The 21,219-nt window shown below is 39.6% G+C and overlaps 1 protein-coding gene and 1 pseudogene across 1 annotated transcript; both read left to right on the forward strand.

The window, feature by feature from the left end:
* Positions 1 to 4,554: 4,554 nt before the first annotated feature.
* Positions 4,555 to 5,486, forward strand: LOC118837961 (annotated as a pseudogene).
* Positions 5,487 to 17,201: 11,715 nt separating this feature from the next.
* Positions 17,202 to 18,134, forward strand: LOC118837962 (olfactory receptor 52A5-like). Its single transcript, XM_036745124.1, has one exon. It carries the CDS (start codon positions 17,202 to 17,204, stop codon positions 18,132 to 18,134), a length of 933 nt encoding a protein of 310 aa, XP_036601019.1.
* Positions 18,135 to 21,219: the final 3,085 nt, after the last annotated feature.

Below are 21,219 nucleotides of genomic sequence, written 5' to 3' on the forward strand. Positions count from 1 at the left end.
CAGTTTAAGGATTGCAACCAGAGGAATGAAAAAGTTCCCAGATAGAATCTTTACTCTTTTTTTCTTTTTCTATCAACCTCTCCACATATATTTAAATTCTTTTCAGATAGGATTCATTTATTTCCAAATTTAAGGCCAAAAGTTTTGGAGGGAAGATAGGAGACAACTCATCAGACATCCCTTTGTGTGCTATATTCATTCCTCAGATACATGCCAGCAATAAATTAGGACTATCTAACGTGAAATAAATTCTCTCATAAGGTCACTGTCAGCAGAGGTTGAATGACAACTTGTCAAGAACAGTGTAAATGAGGTTCATGATTCACTGAAACCTATTAGATACCTCCACACTTCTAAGGACCATTTCAATTAAAAAAATAGGATTCTAATCCCATACGGGAGAAGTCCCCATGTGCAAGGAACCATTTTTAAAAATGATGATTCACAGAATCTCTGATTTAGAAAGAACTTCACAGGCCATTTTTTCCCAAACTAATTAATATTTGACAAACCACAAACAAGAGATTATTCAGCCTCCGTCTGAATATTCTAAGGAAAGCAAATCCAATATATCCCAATACATCCCATCTTACTTTTGGTCAGTTCAAAATTTTTGAAATTGTTTGTTTTAATCAAGCCAAGACTGATCTCTGAAATTTCTACACAGTACTTCGAGTTCTGCCCTCTGGGCCAACCAGAACAAATAACTGTTTCACAATACCACCTTTCAAATAATTGTCTTCTCTTATTCATATTCAGCATTCCAAGGTCCATCAATTGTGCCTCCTATGACATGATTTTAAGGCCCTGAATCATTTTGATTGCCACTTCTTTTTGATCTCCAATTTATTAATATCTTCCCTGAAACGCATTCAAAACTGAATGCAATACTTTAGGCATAGTCTGATCAGAATGGACTTCAGTGGAACTGTCAATGGCTACATTCTAGATAATATTTATCTCTTGTTAGAGCATAAGACTCAATTAACTTTATTGATTTGCACATCATACTGTTGAATAATTTGGAGCTAGCAGTCCACTACAACCCCCAGATACTTTTCATATGAACCGTTATCTAGCAAGTCTATACATTCTGTACTAGTGAGTCTCAATTTTTGAACTTAAGTGAAAAACTTGGCATTTTCCCGATAAAATTTCATCTCATTAGTCTTGATCCAATATTATAGCCTGCTGAGATTTTTAAAAATCTTATTTTTAATACATCTTGTCAGCTATATCTGTCATTTTTACCTTTATAAAAATCATTAATAAAAATATTAAATGGTGTCAAGACAAGACGAGACCCTGATTGATGGATTTCTTGTATATCCACTTTTGTGCAGGAGCAAAATCAGCCACAGATAGATTACTTATGGAACTATCTCCAAGGTTGTGCCTGATTTGCATAATTATAGAATTTAGGGCACTGGAAAACTGCTTCTCCCCCAGATCATATTCCTTGGGCTCATATCCCTATCCCCTTTGCCCCCAATCCTGAGTTATCTCTAAGAATTCTCAGCATATAGCTCATGTCTAGCTGGATCTACACAGATGTGGATAAAAAAGTTCCCTGCTTTCATGCATAAAATATAAAATATGCATACTTAAAAAATCAGTGCATATCAAGTAAAGGGCAGTGTTTTTTTCCCCATAGAAAATTTAGAAATTACATAGAGGATGCATGGCAGTCTATTGATAATAAATTTAACTTTGCTTTTTTCCCACTAACTTTTATCTTCCCATCCTTTAGAGAATAGACAGCACCCCAGACTCGTGCCTCCTCTTTGTGATTCGGACTGTTTATAGGTTTGCTAAGGAGGCAAACCCCTGACATTCTGGTGAGTACCTAGATTATGCCAGGAAATTATAGACTGCAGCGGCGTGATCCAACTCTAGAGAATGGCTTCCCTCCAAAAAGAAATAATCTTGGCATTTCTAGACAGGTAGCCCCCTTCCTCGAAGACCTGTACTATCTGAATTATTCACAGTGATAGTGCATGACATAGTCTATCTTGTTTGCTCCTTCATGTCATAGATATACTTTTCTTTCAGATCCGTGGGTTAGGTTTTCAGTACTCCCCTCTACAAGGAGTGGTCCTGCCCAAGAACTTCTTTGCTCGCTCCAAATAGCTGAGATCTTCAACTCTTAAACATAGAGTTGAGATATAAAAAAAAAAAAAACATAGAGTTGAGAGCAAGGTAACTCAGAGGCTGGTCCTGAACAGAAATTCCCCTCCTTTCTTTAGAAGGCTGGGTTTCAGTAACTCCAGCTATTTGTTAGTATGTTTCCACTGCCTCACAGCCAAGTGGGGGAGAGTGTATGCTATGCTCCTTCTACATACCTGTCTCAGCTTCTTCTGGGAGGGGTCTGAGAACTCAGATCCTAGAAAATTAGGATCTAGGGACTCTTAATATCCCACCACTGACCCTACTGTTGGTCAGGGAGGCAGCCAACTTAGGGGCTGGTTGGTCAGTTGCTGGTTGGCTTTGCTACTATACATGTGTTCCCTAAGGACCAAAGTCTCCTATAATGTCTCTGGCCTCTGACCTGTGCTCAGAGAAAGAAAAAAAAGGGGGAAAAAGATTCACTTAGTCTGTTGTATCCTTTTGATAGTTTCTACACAAATGGGAAAGTCTTATGCAATATATGAAGTTAAAGAATTAATTACCTATCACTGATTCGTTGTTGTTGTTCAGTCGTTCAATCATACCCAACTTTCGATGACCCCATGGACCATAGCACACTAGGTCTTCTATCCTCTACTTATCTCCCAAAATCTGTACAAGCTCATGTTCATTGCTTCCATGACACTCTCTATTCATCTCATCCTCTGCCATCCCCTTCTCCTTTTGCCTTCAATTTTTCCCATATCAGGGACTTTCCTCATTATGTAGCCAAATTTAATCTTGGGCTTCAGTATTTGTCTTTTAAATGAATAGTCTGAATTAATTTCTTCAAGCATTCACAATTTGTCCTCTTTGCTCTCCAAGAAGGTCTCAAACATCTCCAGCACTACAATTTGAAAGGTATGGAGTACAGTTTTCCTCATAGTCAAACTCTCACAGCCATACATTACTAATGGAAAAACCATAGTTTGGTCTATATGGCTTTTTGTTGGCAAAGTGATGTCTGCTCTTTAGAAGGCTGTTGAGATTTGCCATATCTTTCTTTCCAAGTAGAATGCATATTTTAATTTTATGGGTGTAGTTACAATCTGCCTCGATCTCTGAACCCAAGAGTATAAAATCCGACACTTACTCCATTTCTTTTCTCTGTTTGCCAGGAAGTTATTAGACCAGTTGCCATAATCTTAGTTTTTTTTAATGTTAAGCTTCAAGCCATCAAACTATCACTGATACTCAATCACTAATCTTCCACTAGGTTTGAATGGCTTTACAATTGTCAATCAGTATACTCACATGCTTCACAGAATTAGACTAGTTAGCCATGGGTATCTCCTGCATATTGATAAACCGGAAAACATTAAAAAAGTAAACCAAATTGTGAGGAAAAAGGAAGCTACAGAAAAAGATCAGTTCAAGGAAATGCTTATGGTTGCTTGGGTGAGAGAAGATGAGAATCAGTGTTGCATAGTAGATAGAGAGTAGGTCAGAGGGTCAAGGAGGAGTGGGTCAAGTTATGACTCTGCTATACTTATTTTTTGACACCGGGCAGGTTATTTAAATTTTTTGATTCTAATCAATACAGTAAGAATATTAACTGTGGACTTCATTATCTGTGGAGTCAGGGCAGCTAGGTGGCACAGTGGATAGAGTGCTGGGCTTGAAGTCAGGAAGACTCACCTTCCTGGTTTCAAATCAGCTCTCAGACATTTACTAGCTTCATGACCCTTGACAAGTTACTTAACTCTGTTTTCTTCAGTTCCTTATCTGTAAAATGAGCTGCAGAAGTCATAGGAAACTACTCCAGTATTTTGCTAAAAAATCCCACATGGGATCACAGAGTCAGATATGACTGGAAAAAATGTTTTAACAAAATTTGCCTTAGAATAGCCTTGCATTAGAAGAGGGAATTGTTTCTCTAGAATTTTTTGCAATAGTTATGAAATTGTAGGTATAGCCTCAAAAGAGATCTAATTATTTTCAAATATTTGGAAACACTTAATGAGGAAGAAGTGTTAAATTTGATCTGTTGAGTCCCATGGTGCAGAATTAGGAACATGGATAGGTATTTCAAAGATGTAGGTTCAGGTTTGATATAAGGAAAAAATGTCCTAAGAACTGAAGAAGTAGAAGGACTACCCTGGGAGACAGTGAGTGTGCTTTCACTGGAGGTCTTCAAGTAAAAGATGGAAGACCACTTGTTGGGAATATTGTACAAGGGTTGTTTGTTTCCATGTAGATTTTGTTTGATAACCTCTGTTTTTTCATTTCTGTGATTAATTCAATGATGAGATGCATCTGAAAATCATAAGAGTATGCACATTTCTGGTTTTCAAGTCAACAGGTCAGAAGATGAGAGATTAACTCGGGCAATAACCCCAACTGGAAGCCTTGGGCCTGTTAAATTGATATACTTTAACTTCCACATTAATGGCCAATGGCACAATTTTCATGCCATCATTACTTTTGCTGATTGGGATACCTGGCCTGGAGGCTGTGCAGTGCTGGATTGGAATTCCATTCTGTGCCATGTATGTCATGCCATGGTTGGAAATTACCTGCTCCTGTGGATCATCCAATCTGAGAGCAGCCTCCACAAGCCCATGTATCTCTTCCTGGCCATGCTAGGGTTCACTGATATTGCCCTCAGCATGTGCATCCTTCCCAAGATGCTGGGCATCTTCTGGTTTAATCTGAAGGAGATCCACTTTGAGGCCTGTCTCCTGCAGATGTGGCTCATCCACACATTTCAGTCCATAGAGTCAGGCATCTTATTGGCCATGGCCCTGGATAGGTATGTGGCCATCTGTGAGCCCCTGAGACACACTATTATTTTCACCCCACAACTTCTCACTCAGATTGGAGTTGGAGTGACATTAAGGGGTGCTATCCTGGTGACGCCATCCATTGTGCTTATCAAATGCCGTCTGAAACACTACCGAACCACAGTCATCTCCCACACCTATTGTGAGCACATGGCCATTGTAAAGCTAGCTGCTGATGACACCTGGGTCAACAAAGCCTGTGGTTTGTTTGTGGCCTTTACCATCCTAGGCTTTGACATCATCTTCATTACTCTGTCTTACATTCTGATCTTCATTGCAGTGTTCCGCCTACCACAGAAAGAGGCTCGGCTCAAAGCCTTCAACACCTGCATTGCCCACATCTTTGTATTTCTTGAATTCTATCTCCTTGGTTTCTTCTCTTTTTTCACTCATAGGTTTGGGTTCCATATCCCCCCCTATGTCCACATCCTTCTCTCTAATCTATATCTGTTAGTCCCACCTCTTCTCAACCCCATCGTCTATGGAGTAAAGACCAAGGAAATTAGAAATCGCATCATTAAAATGCTGCACCACTAGGAGCTGCCCTAACCCTTGGGTACTTTTGAATAGCCAACATCAGTGGCTTTCAATATTATTCAGAAATATCAATATTTCTCAGTTATATTGTTTCCTGAGATATGACTCTTTCAACAGTCTCTTCAGATTTTCACAACTCATACTGGCAAGCAGTCTCCTTGTTATCATATGAATGAGCAATTAAAAGGTTACAGTGAAATAAAGTCATAGAGAAAAAAATTTAATTGAATTTAAAAAAAAATTTGTTGTTTTTAATGTGTATTAGATGCTATGTTAGATTTCAAAGGGAATACAAAAGTTAGCAATGTAACCTGGGGTCCAAGCTTGATGTATTTGAATTAAACTCTGCTGTTTGGCAGAGAACTTACTGACCCAATGCTGTTTTCCTGTGAAAGGGGGAGAGTTGGTGTGAGAACTTGGAATAAGAGAGGACCTTTTCTTTCATACTTCAAACAAAGGCACATGTAGTTGTAGATTCTCTCTGGGGAGAAATAACAAAGATAAAGAGAAAAGCCTTTGGAAGGCAAATATGCAGAGGAAAGCCCAGCCACTGCCTCAAAATGTCCCTAATTTCCAGCTATTCTTTTTAGAGACTTTGGTCAATTTTCCTTTGTGTGAGAATGGAGACTCTCAGTTGAACTGAGATATCACATGCCCAGTGGTATAGTTGATTTGTTTTGTGTATTATCTGATATATTCTAATCTAATAAAGGAATGAATTTATTTTAAAAAGCACTTACTAAATGCTTACTATGTGCAATGCACTGGGGAAAGGCTAATCTTAGGGGTTACAAGCACAAAAGCCAGTTCCTGATCTTGAGAGAGGTTCCTTGAGGAACCTACATATTGGGGATATAACATATACCGAAGGTGTCAGCTTCTAGTCAGATGGGAACAGGGGTGCATTGGAGCCTGCTTGAACTAGCCCCTAAGAGCCTCTTTTTCTATTTTCTAAATCCTTAGATACGTATGTTTATATACTATTCATTATTTGTGCTGGTCTTTTATGCAACTAACCTTTGGTATTAAGGAGTCAAACCTTCATATTAAACTTCAGGTGTTTATCTCTGTCTTAGGAATAGTGACCAGAAAATGACTTGAATCTTAAAACAAAGTTTTTTCCCCTACACTAGAAATATTTGATGGGTGGGGCAGATAGAGATAATCCTAGCCTAGTTTTTCTCTCTCTGAGGAGTATAGAGCAGCCAGCATTGTAGTGCCTTCTCCAGTTCCCTCTAGACAGGAACTAAGGTCTACTTTGGAGAGATGTTTTTGTGATCCCAGGTTCCACTCATCTCTGCTGATTGCCTTTAGCCCATTTGGACATACAAAAATTTAAATGTGCAACGTGCACCCTACAGCTGAAATATAATCCCTGCCATGTGTCATTTAGTGCCTGATAGGAATTTGTGATACATTTTCAATGACTATTAACCAAACAGAATGATATAAAAGCACATAAAATATGCACAGACAAAAAATGATAATCCATGTGAAGTACAAGTAGATATACATTTTCTAATAAGGGATATGGATGAGGGGTGGTAATAAGGGAAAACTTTACAGAAACTGGAAGAGTAAGACAGTTTGAGCAAAGATGGGGGCTGAACAGTTAACGTTTACTGGACCCTATAGTATATGAAGGGCAGTAATATAAAGTTAGAAAAGTGGTCCCAAGACTTTTGCAGTGCCTCTAATGCAGATAAAGCCATGTACACTTTATTTGGAAGGCAACATGAAGTCACTTAGTATTTCTGAGTAGAAGAATCACATGACCAGTTTGGTGTATAACAGAGGTTAGTCCCGCCAAAATATGAAAGCTGTAGGTAACTGAGACTGTAAGCAGGAACAACCCACAGTACATAATTGTGATTGCCTAGGGAGGTGGGATTGAAGGCATTTAGTAGAATGTAGTCTTTAGGTCAGAAAGAAGAGACAAATGAAAGCGTTGTTATGGGGATAGAATAACTAATCCTTTTGCTGGTGGTTATCTTAACTTGACTTCAGTCATGTTCAATACAGGATCTCTGTTCTTTTCAAAGATTTCCTTCAATCCTCGATATTTCTACCCTGCGATGCTCCTTTGTCTAAGATTAGGAAAGAATAAACAAGAATCATTCAATCCAGTAATCAATCTCTAAGAATTTATTAAGTGCCTACTAGGGTGGGACATCGAGCTATGTTCTGGGGATATAAATTCAATTAATGAAACAATTCCTACTGGCAAGGAGTTTATATTGTCATGGCAACAGATAATAGTATACAGATAAATACACATCATAATAGAGAATAAATATAAAGAAAATAAATGCAAATAAATGAAGTATAGTTAAATGAAAGACAAGGTAAAGTTAACTAGGGATTGTATTGGAAGATTACCTATCTGAGACTACAGTGTATATAAGGAATAGGTAGGTTGACATAATACCAGAGTAGTAAAGGACCTGTCCTTTCCCACCCCTTATTGGAGTCACATAATGCTACTTGGAGAGTCACAGTCAAGGGAATCTCAGTTAGAAGCTGTCCATTCTTTCAAATGGAGTCCAGTGACTCTATTTCTGCAATCTACAAGAAGTCTGCCTTTTTAGAATAGTTGTCCTTTATCCCTGTGTCACATATGGCCAACAGCTGGCACCAAAGCTCTCACATAATAGACTAGAAGTAGGAAGCCTTTAAGCCTTTGTTAGATATGCATTCATCTACTACCTCAAAACATTTGTTTATCTCTTGTCCTCTCTTTTCTCATTGCCAACACCTAACTGAAGCCACTATTATAATATACCTAAACTGTTGTAATGGTAAGCTGAGAAGTCTTGCTTCTTCTACTCTCCTCTTCAAGTGATCCTTGATGCCGCTGTCTGAATTATCCTTCTTCAGCTAAAAAAATCCACATTGCCTCCTTACTGAATGAGTTTATGAAAGAATCACTCATTAAGTGCTTGCTTACTATGTGGGATGCACTGGACTAATCTCTGGAGATAGAAATAGAAAAAGAAGTAAGTTTCTTATCTTAAGAGTGATTCATTGAAGAATTTACATGCCATTTGGGGATAGGACACATATGGAAGATGTCAACTTCTAGTCAGATGGAAACAGGTGTGTGCTAGAACTTGCTAAGAGACTATTGCTAAAGGAAATCGACAAATGCTACAGTTCAGGACTTAGTTTACTCTTTCGTTGATGACAAGTGTTTTAATAACCCAGCTAGCAGCTTCTGTGGGGGCGTAAGATGCACCCACAGCCAGCACCCAGGAGGCTGCCGGGACCCAGGAGGCTGCTGGGGCCCAGGATGCTGCTGGGATGCTATGAAAGCACAGGTTCTTTTTATCTGCTTAAACAAGGAAAGCACAGTGAAGAGGTTGACCAGCTTACTTTAATCCAGCATTCAGTTAGCATACAGACAACATTCATTTAGTTCAGGGGAAAACACCAGCACTCAGTTAGCGTTCAGTGGAGCAAAGAGACAAGCATCAAGAGATATACCAAATACAGATTCATTCACGTACTTCAGGGGAAAAAACCAGCACCCTGAGGTTCAAAACATTCATTTGGTTCAGGGGAAAACAAACCAGCACCCTGAACCTCAAAATCAAAATACAAACAAATTACAAATATCAACAGACAGAACCAATACAATTCATGGTTACCAACATCAGGGTTCGGCCAGAGAGCGAGGGCTGGTCCAGAGTCACACTCCCCGCTGCTCCCACAGAAACCGGAAGAGGAAAAAGAGCTCTTCAAACTGTTCTCTACCCTCTTATAGAGTTTTCGACATCATCAAGCGGCTGCCTGAATGACCAGAGCCAATTGGTTGTCGAGCTGGCCCCTCCCCCTAGCGCAGACCAGGTTAACACCGAATAGGGCATGGCTCTGGAGCTAACACCTCCCCTCAGCCAGCCCCATGACTCATCACACAGGAAGTTCTGATTCCTGGCATGGTCACTGGACTTCCTGCCCTGGAAGAGCAAGCCACAGCATCCAGAAGCTCAATGAGGTAAGCTGAGTCACTCAAAGAAAACAAAGGCCATTCTAGTTACAACAAGTCATAAAAGTGTGAGAGGGAAAATGTTAATAATGTAGATTAAGCTTAATAGTGTCTCACTAGCACTTTTATTCACACCCCCCCCCACACACTCAAGCTGATTGTTAAACATTTGCCATCATTTCCCTGAAAAGAAAAGTCCCATGGTCTTTAGGATACAGCTGTAAAGTGAATGGAAATGCATGTTCTTTAATGTCATTCCCACTTCCTCTCAAGTGAAGTTCAAACTCCTCTGCCTTGTGTCCAAGGCCCCAGCAACTTGATATCACTCTACCTTTCCAGCCATTTTTAATATAATTCCATTTCACATATTTGGCATCATAACCAAATCGCAACATCCCTTCCCTCTGAAAAAACGTGTGATACTCTTATCCCAACTTACAGACCTATCTTCTTTCAGGCTCTTCCACAGGCCAGATGTGACCATCTTTCCCTTTTTCCTATTCAATTCCTAAGTATCCTTTAAAACTCAAATCAAAGGCCACCTCTTTCAGGAAGCCTTTACTAAACCCTTAAAATCCTTTCCCCTCAGAGCTGACAGCACTTTGTAGCCCTCTGATGTACTGATAACAGCTAGCACTTATAGAACCATTATAGAGTTTATAAAGCTCTTTAAAAATTGTATATCATTTGATCCTCACACCAAACCTAGGAGTTTGGTGTTATTTTCTTAATTTTATAGATGAGGAAGCTGAAGTTAAGAGAGGTTTAGTCACTTGCCCAGGGACATATAGCCAGAAAGTTTCTGAGGCAGAATTTGAACTCATATCTCCCTTATTCCAGGTCCAGTGCTCTACCCATTGCACCTCCTGGTTGCCTCAGTATTATGCACCTCCATGATATGATATTGTACATTAGCTCTCAGTTGGTTAATTATTCCCCTATAGGAATATGAATGTTATAGAGGCAGTGATTTTGTCTTACCTAAATGCTGCCTTTTCTTTGGTGTCTCAGTGCAGTGTTCTGTACATAGTAGGTACTTAATACATGTTGGCTTGCATGGTGCTCATTCCACTGACTGTTCTACTCAACACCGTGTTTCCTTTACATCCCTGGAATCCAATAGGTAAGTTTTTGCATTGTCTTATTGAGGTCCAATCCTCTGCCACTTCCTGGAATGTGATTCTCCAAGCCACTAGGACTACTACCTCCACTTCCTTCCCCCAGGTACTTAGACTTGGTGCTTGGGTTCCTTAGCTCAGATAGGTCAATTTTTGCCTTATCTTGCTGAGGTCAAGCTGCACGGGTCTTCCTAGCACTTCTTGGACAACAAGAGAACCTACCACCATTCCTTTCCATCTTCCCTTTTTATTGCTTTTTCTTATTGTAATATATGCTTCTTGAAGAGCAGGGACCATCTTGTTTGCTTGTATTTTTTATCCCCCAGTCCATAGTCCAATTCTGGGCACGTAATATCCATTTAATAAATACTCTATCTTTCTGTCTGTCTGTCTTCCTGTTTTTGTGTTATAGTCTCTGAGCTGGTTTGGTTTTCTAAGTTCAAAGATGTATTGCATCTGCAGCCTAGTTACAATGTCTATCCAGGCATCGCTGCAATGGACAAATGCCTTTCTTTGTTCCCATTTACCTCTATTTCTCCTAGCCCCTCATTGACATACTCCAGGGTTCCTGCAGTACATTTTGGGTGATTTATTAACGAAGCTAAAAGGAATACCCAAATTCATAATCAACCTAACAAGGTAAGGTAATTGAGATCACATGTAAAAATATTATCTAGGCCCATATTGTGTGCTACCAAACCTTTTTTAATCATGTCCTAGGGAAATATAGGACAGTGCACTGAAAAAACACAACAACAATAACAATTTTTCTTAAAAGATATGCATTCACACTCTGGCACTATAATTTACTCTCTCTGTAACCCTGGGCAAATCACTTGCTTTCCCTATGCCTCAATTGTCACCTTTATAAAATAAGAATAATAATGCTTGAACCCCTACCTTCTTGATTGTGTTGTTGGGTGGAGAATGTTTTATATATGTTAAAGCACTACAAATGCAACTAATGAAAAGTATATAAGATCCAGTAGTCCATCCTGGTCTATGGCCCTCCTTAGGTCAGAGAATGTCTGCCAGTGCATCTTGCTTTCTTTGTGATCTTGATGACAAATGTGAGTTCCCTTTCCGAATATACTCAACTCAGTTTTCATGTTTGCTCACCTGGGGCCTCTTTGTTAATCACACACATTGATACAGTCCCAACACCATGCTTAGTCAATCCTGAAGCCATCTGATATAGCGTGGATCATTGGAAAGTGGATATGAAATATAGTATTATTATTACTTGATAATACTTAGCCAAATGCTAATTCTTTTTTCCCCTCAAGGGAAAACTAAGGAAATTCAAAACAATATTTCTATCAGTCTCAAAATATGAGCCTTCAACCTGAAGTGCAAATCCCCCCCCAAGTTCCTGATGCTGTGATCAAAAATGATACGTTCCAAAACACAACCCTTATTTATGGGGAAGTACATGACTGAAGATTGTAACAAGGATGAAGAAACATACACACAGAGACAGAAACGGAGACAGAGATGGAGAGACAGAAAGTGAAAGTAAGACCAAGGTGGAGATAGAGGATGGACCCAAGATGGCAGCTGGAAAGCAAGGACTTGCATGAGATCCCTGCCAGGTCCCTCCAAAAACATATTAAAAATGGCTCTGAAGAAATTCTAGAACTGCAGAACCCACAAAATAGCAGAGGGAAGCATGTATCCATCCCAGGACAGCCTGGATGGTCGCTGGATGAGGTCTATTGCGCAAGGAGCGGAGGGGAGCGGAGTCCAGCGTGGGTGGTGGCAGGACCAACCACACCGGGAGCTGGGAGGAACAGGTCCTAGTGCCCTGAATCAGTGAGCTGTGGCAGTTACCAGACTTCTCAACCCACAAACACCAAAGACAACAGATAAGGTTATTGGGAAAAGCTGGAGGGACAGAGTGAGAAGAGTTCGCTGTTTGGCCACTGCCCCAGAGACAATGGGCGAGTGCAGCTACAGAACTACAGCTGCAGTTGCTTCCCATCCCAGGCCCACCTGCTGGGAGGAATTAGGTGGTGGATCAGAGCAGGAGTGCAGAGCCTGGTTAAGATTTGAGTCAGGCCCCAATTGGCAGTTCTTGGGGAAGGAGGAGTGCTGGTGTGGCAGAGCTGGCTGTATAGAAATGGCTCTGAAATCAACAGCACATCCCCTCAAGCTTGGAACAAAGTACTCTTTTTAAAAACAGATGTTCAAAAACAAAAAAAAACTTTTTGCATGCAAGTAGGAAATAAGATACACAGGCAATGTGGCGTAGAAATTTATCTTGCCCTACAAGAGAAGAAGGGAAAGAGGGATGGGAGGGGAGTGGGGTGACAGAAGGGAGGACTGACTGGGGAACGGGGCAACCAGAATATATGCCATCTTGGAGTGGGCAGGAGGGCAGAAATGGGGAGAAAATTCATAATTCAAACTCTTGTGAAAATCAATGCTGAAAAATAAATATATTAAATAAATTAAATAAAAAAAGATGGAGATAGAGGTTGAAAGAAAGACCTAAATTTAAGTTGATCCTCCCCCATGAGAGACTCCTAGGATTCTGTAGTCCCTCATGCCAAACTTGAGCCCTTGGGACTTGCAGAGGAGAATAAATTATCCTATTGCTCTCATCCCTTTTATTCTAGTGTTTTCATAATCAGTGGGAATGTTTTGCTTGGTGAGGTCACCACTTGAGGCTCATAAGGAAACCACCTGAAATAGGTAAGTTGCTTAGTCATGTATCTTGCTTGGATGGGACATGAGAGGATATGGTAGTGGTAGATGACAGAGGAGCTCATTCAGGAATAAATAGTGAAGCAAATTTATAAGGACCTAACAGGAAGTTTAGGACTTCAAGTTTTTTCCTTATATAACACATGTTAGCACTGCAAATGAACTTAAAGACCATTGAATGTAACACATTTCTTTTACAGATAATTGAGCTGAAGCTGAGAGAGGTTAAATGACTTGCTCATAGTTGCAAAGCAGGTAGATGTATGAAGTAGCACGTGAACCGAGTTCAGGTCCTGATTCCAAGTTGAAAGCCATATCCATTATACCACAATGCCTCTTTGTGGTCATAGTGAGTAAAGGAAACAAGAGATAATGCATTGTGGTCTCATAGTGGAGACAGAAGATTTTTTCTTTGAGTTCAAGATAAGAAGGCCACCTCTCTTTGAATGTCCTCAGAGAAAAAGGTATCCTTCTTTCCATCTAAAGAGACCTCTTCCTTAACACAGTTTTCTGAAGCCACAGGTAGCTCCTCCTTCATTTCTTTCTCCCAGACCCCTTTTCAAGTGATTAGCCCATAAATCAGCAATTTTGAGTGATAAACACCTTACCTGAGACCTCATCTGGGACAACTGAGACCTCAAAAGACACAGGCTATGTTAAATCTGTATGTCGTGCCAACCTTAAGTCAGAGTGTTTGGCACTGGAAATAGTCTGTAGTTTCCATTTCAACACTGATTGAAAAAAATGGTCATTTCTGGTTATTTCTAGCAATAATCCTCAGATGCAAGTTACTGTTGTATAATTGTATATGCTACTGGTTTCTGGTTCTTTGCTTTAACCTCTCAGTGTCTTGCATAAGGCAGGTAGATGGCACAATGTTTAGAGTGCTGAATTTATAATCAGGGAGATATGAGTTGCAATCCTACCTTAAACATTTCCTATATATGTGATCCTGGGGAAGTCATTTAATCTTTTTTTCAGCCCCAGTTTTCTCATCCATAAAATGGGCACAGTAATAGCTTATAATACACTGCAACTCCCAGTAATTTTTTCAAAAGTTCTACTATGTAGCAAGTCACAGCCATCCTACACTTCTAACCTGACTTTTTGAACTTAAGTAAACATTTTTCATTTTTCCAATAAAATTTTATCTTTCTAGACTTGGTTCAACATGATAGCCTGCTAAGATCTTTGTTTAAAAATATGCTTGTTAGCTCTATCTTCTTAGCTAAACCTTTCATCTATGCATTTATCCAGTCATTGATAAAAATGTTAGACAAGAGGCAAGGCAAGAGGAGATTCTAGTTGATGACCTTCTCACATATCCATTTTGGGGAAAGAAAAAAAATACAAATATATGTGATTTGGGTGACTTTTCCCAAGACTGAACCTTGCTTGCACAATCAAGATTTTAGGATTCCAACGTAACCTCCCCTTTACCAAATCATATCTCTTTGACTCATGTCCTCAAAAGGAGAGTATTGCCTCTGGGAAGTCTAAGCATATAATTCATATTTAGTTGGGTCTGCACAGTTGTGGATACGTAGGTCTCTGGCTCTCAACATGCACCCATGGTAGCAGTGCATATCAAGTACAGCAAACATCCACACTTCCAACCTCTTTTCCTACCAGAGAAAATGCAGAAAATGCATGGTGGACTCGCAGTAGTCTATAAACAATAAATGTAATGCTCCTCCCTCTAAACTAAGTCTCATCTTCCCACCTCACCTCCCTTAAGGAACATAACACACTGCAGACTCATGACTCCACCCTTTTTTCAGAATGGTTAGCAAACATACTTAGGTTTGCCAAGTAGGCAACTTCCCCAACTTATGGTGAGTCCCAGGAACCTATACAGGCCTCCAGCATTATGGGACCACTCTAGCAATTAGCGCCATCCTGAAGGATAATGTTCTTGGTATTTAACACTTATACTGAAAATTTAACATTTGATTTCACAATTTGGTTAGAAATGGCTCCAAACACATCACTGGTTATATACTTAATAGTCGTCTGTTCAAGTGGCTGTACTGTCCAAAAACGTCTCTCTGCAGTCAACCAGAATTTGCCTCTGTTGAGCATGAGTTTTTGAGTGAGGTAATTCAGAGGCTGCTCCTGTAGAGAAATCCCCCTTCTCTCTCTAGAAGGCTGGGGTTCAGTAATTCCGACTATGGTGGTGTATTTCCACTCCTTTGTACTTCTATATGTCTGTCACTACTTTTCGTGAGTAGGGTCCAGGAACTCAGAGCACAGGAAAGTAGGATCCAGGTATTCTTTATAACTCACTACTGATCCTGTTCTTGTTATCTCTTGGTCAGAGAGGCAGCCAACTCAGGGGCTGGTTGATCAGTCTGCAATTGACTTTGCTCTCCAAGATCCAAAGCCCACTCCTTTGACTCTACAGTTATCCCTTTCACATCAAGGGAGTTAGGGGCACAGGACTCCCAAGATCTGGAAAATCCTTGTAAAATTTTTGGCCCTCCATTTGTTCCAGAGAAGTCTGATTTTTTTTCTTTTATATAGTGTTTATAGTAACATAATTTAAAATTCTGGTTAAGCATTTGGTCACAGGCTATATTAGGTCAATGTTAAGTAAAATACTCTTTCTGTGTTGTATGTTGGCCTTTGCGTGTCTATGGCTTCTGCAAAAACTCCCCCCCAAATTTCCCATTTAATTTTTCTTCAGACCCACAATATATCAAAACTGTAAAGGGGAGAGATATGATGTGGAAGGGACAACTAGTGTCTTAATTGTCATTAGAGAATGGAACAAGAGAGAAATGGTTCATTTATTCTGTTGTCTCTGTTTTTTATGTTCTACACAAATGCACAACTCATATCTATAAACAAAATAAATGAATTTATTTTCAGTCACTAATACTCAGTCATTAGTCCTCTATTAGTCATGAATAACTTTACAAGTGCTAATGGGCACGTCCACACTCTTCATAGCATTTCCTGTACATTGTTAAGTTAGAATACATCAAAATAAGTGAACCAAGATGGTGAGGAAACATGAAGTCACAGCAAAAGATCAGTTCATGGAGTAGTTACATTTACCTACATAAAGAGAAAAGGAGAAACACTCTTGCAAAAAGGATTTTTATTTATATTCAGACTGTGCTAGATAGCATATGATTTTTTTCAAACTCTGTGATTGCTTCGAGTATGTGAGGAGCCTACAAATGATATAAGAATATATATTTCTGGTTTTCAAGTCAACCATTCAAAGCAGCAGGTCCATCAGGGGATGTCTGGTTTAAATCTTGCCTCTGACATATACACTGTATGACCCTGGGCAGATCTTTTAACCCTCTTTCTCTCCACAGCAATACAAGAGAATTAGTTGCAGAGTACGTGCTTATCTTTGTTGATATGGGCAATTTCCTCTGGAGACATTTTCCCTAAAGATATTACAAGTATAGACCAAAAAGAAAACATCTCATAATAGTTTTCAAGCATTAGAAACTTCATAAGCAACAGGGTTTAGATGTGATCTGTTGGGATCCAGGATGCAGAATCAGGAATCAGATTTAGGAATATAGAGATTTCAAAGGTGCAGATTCAGATTTGACACAAGGAGAAAAAATCCTCACATTTGAAGAAGTAGAATGGGCTACTTTGGGAAATAGTGGGTGTGTCTTCATTGGAGGTCTTCAAACAAAGGACCAATAATCACTTGTTGGAAATATAGTAGAGGCATTGCTTGTTTACATATAGATTATGCTAGATGTCTTCTAGCTAGATGTAGCTCTATATCTGATTTAATGATGTGATGTTTTTGCAATTATATGAATATACACATTTCTGGTTTTCAAGTCAACAGGTCAAAAGAGATTAACTCAGGTAACAGCCTCAACTGGAAGTCTTGGGCCTCTTGATTGATGTATTTTCGCCTTCATACTAATGGCCAATGGCACACTTTTTATGCCATCATTACTTTTGCTGATTGGGATACCTGGCCTGGAGGCTGTGCAGTGCTGGATTGGAATTCCATTCTGTGCCATGTATGTCATTGCCATGGTCGGAAATTACCTGCTCCTGTGGATCATCCTATCTGAGAGCAGCCTCCACAAGCCCATGTATCTCTTCCTGGCCATGCTAGGGTTCACTGATATTGCCCTCAGCACTTGCATCCTGCCCAAGATGCTGGGCATCTTCTGGTTTAATCTGAAGGAGATCCACTTTGAGGCCTGTCTCCTGCAGATGTGGCTCATCCACACATTTCAGTGTATAGAGTCAGGCATCTTATTGGCCATGGCACTGGACAGATATGTGGCCATCTGTGAGCCCCTGAGACACACTACTATTTTCACCCCACAACTTCTCACTCAGATTGGGGTTGGGGTGACATTAAGGGCTGCTATCCTGGTGGCCCCATCCCTTGTGCTCATCAAGTGCCGTCTGAAACACTACCGAACCACAGTCATCTCTCACACCTATTGTGAGCACATGGCCATTGTAAAGCTAGCTGCTGATGACACCTGGGTCAACAAAGCCTATGGTTTGTTTGTGGCCTTTACCATCCTAGGCTTTGACATCATCTTCATTACTCTGTCCTACATTCTGATCTTCATTGCAGTGTTCCGCCTACCACAGAAAGAGGCTCGGCTCAAAGCCTTCAACACCTGCATTGCCCACATCTTTGTATTTCTTGAATTCTATCTCCTTGCTTTTTTCTCTTTTTTCACTCATAGGTTTGGGTTCCATATCCCCCGCTATGTCCACATCCTTCTCTCTAACCTGTATCTGTTAGTCCCACCTCTCCTCAACCCCATTGTCTATGGAGTAAAGACCAAGGAAATTAGAAATCGCATCATCAAAATGCTGCACCACTAGAAGCTGCACTAATCCTTGGGAACTTTTGAATAGCCAACATCAGTGGCTCTCAATATTATTCAGAAATATCAACATTTCTCAGTTATATTGTTTCCTGAGATATGAGTCTTTGAACAGTCTCTTTAGATGTTCACAACTCACAGTGGCAAGCATAGCAGTATCCTTGTTATCATGTGAATGACCAATTAAAATGTAACCGTGAAATAAAGTCATAGAGAAATAAATTTCATTGAATTTAAAAAAACATTTTAATATGTATTAGATGGTATGTTAGATCTTAAAGGGAATACAAAAGTTAGCAATGTAACCTGTTGTTCAAACTTGATGTATTTGAATTAAACTTCCTCTTTGCAGAGAATCTACTGACCCAAGGCTGTTTTTCTGTGTAAGTGGAAGAGTTGGTGTGAGAACTTGGAATAAGACAGGACCTTTTCTTTTGTACTTCAAGCAAAGGCACATGTAGTTCTAGATCCTCTCTGAGGAGAAATAACAAAGATAAAGAGAAAAAAGTTTGGAAGGCAAATATGCAGAGGAAAGCCCAGCCACTGCCTCAAAATGTCCCTAATTTCCAGCTATCATTTCTAGATACTTTGGTCAATTTTCCCTTGTGTGAAAATGGAGACTCTCAGTTGAACTGAGATATCACATGCCCAGTGGTATAGTTGATTTGTTTTGTGTATTATCTGATATATTCTAATCTAATAAAGGAATGAAATTCATTTTAAAAAGCACTTATTAAATGCTTACTATGTGCAATGCACTGGGGAAAGGCTAATCTTAGGGGTTACAAATACAATAGCCAGTTCCTGATCTTGAGAGAGGTTCCTTGAGGAGCCTACATGCCAATTGGGGATATAACATATACAGAAGGTGTCAGCTTCTAGTCAGATGGGAATAGGGGTGCATTTGAGCCTGCTTGAACTAGCCCCTAAGAGCCTCTTTTTCTATTTTCTAAATCCTTCGATAAATGTGTTTATACTCTATTCATTATTTGTGCTGGTCTTTTATGCAACTAACCTTTCATATAAAGGAGTCAAACCTTCATATTAAACTTGTGTTGTTTATCCGGGTCTTAGGAATGGTGACCAGAAAAGCGACTTGAATCTTAAAACAAAATTAATTCCCCTGCACTAGAAATATTTGATGGGTGGGGCAGATAGAGATAATCCTAGTCTAGTTTTTCTCTCTCTGAGGAGTGTACAGCAAACAGCCTTGTTGTCCCTTCTCCAGTTCCCCCTAGACAGGAACCAAAGCCTACCTTGTGGAGATGCATTTGTGATCCCAGGTTCCACTCATCTCTGCTAATTCCCTTTAGCCCATTTGGGCATAGACAAAATCTAAACGTGCAACATGCACCCTACTGCTAAAATATAATCCCTGCCATGTGTCATTTAGTGCCTGATAGGAATTTGTGATACATTTTCAGTGACTATTAACCAAACAGAATGACATAAAAGCACAAAAAATAGGCACAGACAAAAAATAATAATCCATGTGGAGTCTAAGGAGATACACTTTTACTAATGAGGAATATGGATGGGGGGTGGTAGTAAGAGAAGGCTTTATGGAAGCGGTAGTGTTTGAACTGGGTTTTAAGAGATGAAGCTAATTTATCTGGGAGAGAAAGATAGTGTGAGCAAAGATGGGGGCTGGATAGTCAAGATTTACTGGACCCTATAATATATGAAGGGTAGTAACGTAAAGCAAGGTTAGAAAGATAGTCCCAAGACTTTTGCAGTGCCTCTAATGCAGATAAAGCCATATACACTTTATTTGGAAGGCAACATGAAGTCACTTAGTATTTCTGAGTAGAAGAATCACATGACCAGTTTGGTGTATAACACAGGTTAGTCCAGCCAAAATATGAAAGCTATAGGTAAGTGAGACTGTAAGCAGGAACAACCCACAGTACATAATTGCGATTGCCTAGGTAGGTGGGAGTGAAGGCAGTTAGTATAATGTAGGCTTTGGGTCAGGAAGAAGAGACAAATGGAAGCCTTGTTATGGGGATAGAATAACTAACCCTTTTGTTGGTAGTTATCTTAACTTGACTCAAGTCATGTTCAATACAGGATCTCTGTTCTTTTCAAAGATTTCCTTCAATCCTTGATATTTCTACCCTGACATACTCCTTTATCTAATGTTAAGAAAGAATAAACATGAATCATTCAATCCATTAATCAATCTCTAGGAATTTATTAAGTGCCTACCAGTGTGAGACACCGAGCTATGTTCTGGGGATATAAATACAATTAATGAAGCAATTCCTACTGGCAAGGACTTTACATTGTCATGGGAACAGATAATAGTATACGGAGAAGTACACATCATAATAGAGAATAAATATAAATAAAATAAATGCAAATACATGAAGTATAGTTAAATGGAAGACAAGGTAAAGTCAACTAGGGATTGTATTGGAAGATCACCTATGTGAGACTATACTCTACATAAGGAATAGCTAGGGTTCCATAATACCAGAGTAGTAAAGGACCTGTCCTTTCCCACCCCTCATTGTATTCACATGATGTTACTTGGAGAGTCACAGTCAAGGGAATCTCAGTTAAAAGCTGTCCATTCTTTCAAATGGGGTCCAGTGACTATATTTCTGTAATCTACAAGGTCTGTCTTTTTAGAATAGCTGTCCTTTATTCCTGTGTAACATATGGCCAACAGCTGGCATCAAAGCACTCACATAGTTGACTAGAAGTAGGAAGCCTTTAACCCTTTGTAAGATGTGCATTCATCTACCACCTCAAAACGTTTGTTAATCTTGTTTCCTCTCTTTTCTCATTGCCAATACCTAACTGAAGGCAATGCTGCAATATTCCTAAAATGTTGTAATGGTATGGTGAGAAGTCTTGCCTCTTCTACTCTCCTCTTCAAGTGATCCTTCATGCTGCTGTCAGAATTATGCTTCTTCAGCTAAAAAAAATCAACATTGCCTCCTTACTGAATGAGTTTATGAAGGAAGCGCTCATTAAGTGCTTGCTTCCTATGTGGGATGCACTGGACTAATCTCTAGAGATGTAATAGCAAAGAAAGTAAGTTTCTTATCTTGAAAGTTATTCCTTGAAGAATTTAT

The sequence above is a fragment of the Trichosurus vulpecula genome, chromosome 2 (assembly GCF_011100635.1).
Source record: "Trichosurus vulpecula isolate mTriVul1 chromosome 2, mTriVul1.pri, whole genome shotgun sequence".
NCBI lineage: Eukaryota > Metazoa > Chordata > Mammalia > Diprotodontia > Phalangeridae > Trichosurus > Trichosurus vulpecula.

What these genes read in the sequence shown, in the direction of transcription:
- LOC118837962 (XM_036745124.1), top strand. Translation starts at nt 17,202, where the DNA reads ATGGCCAATGGCACACTTTTTATGCCATCATTACTTTTGCTGATTGGG.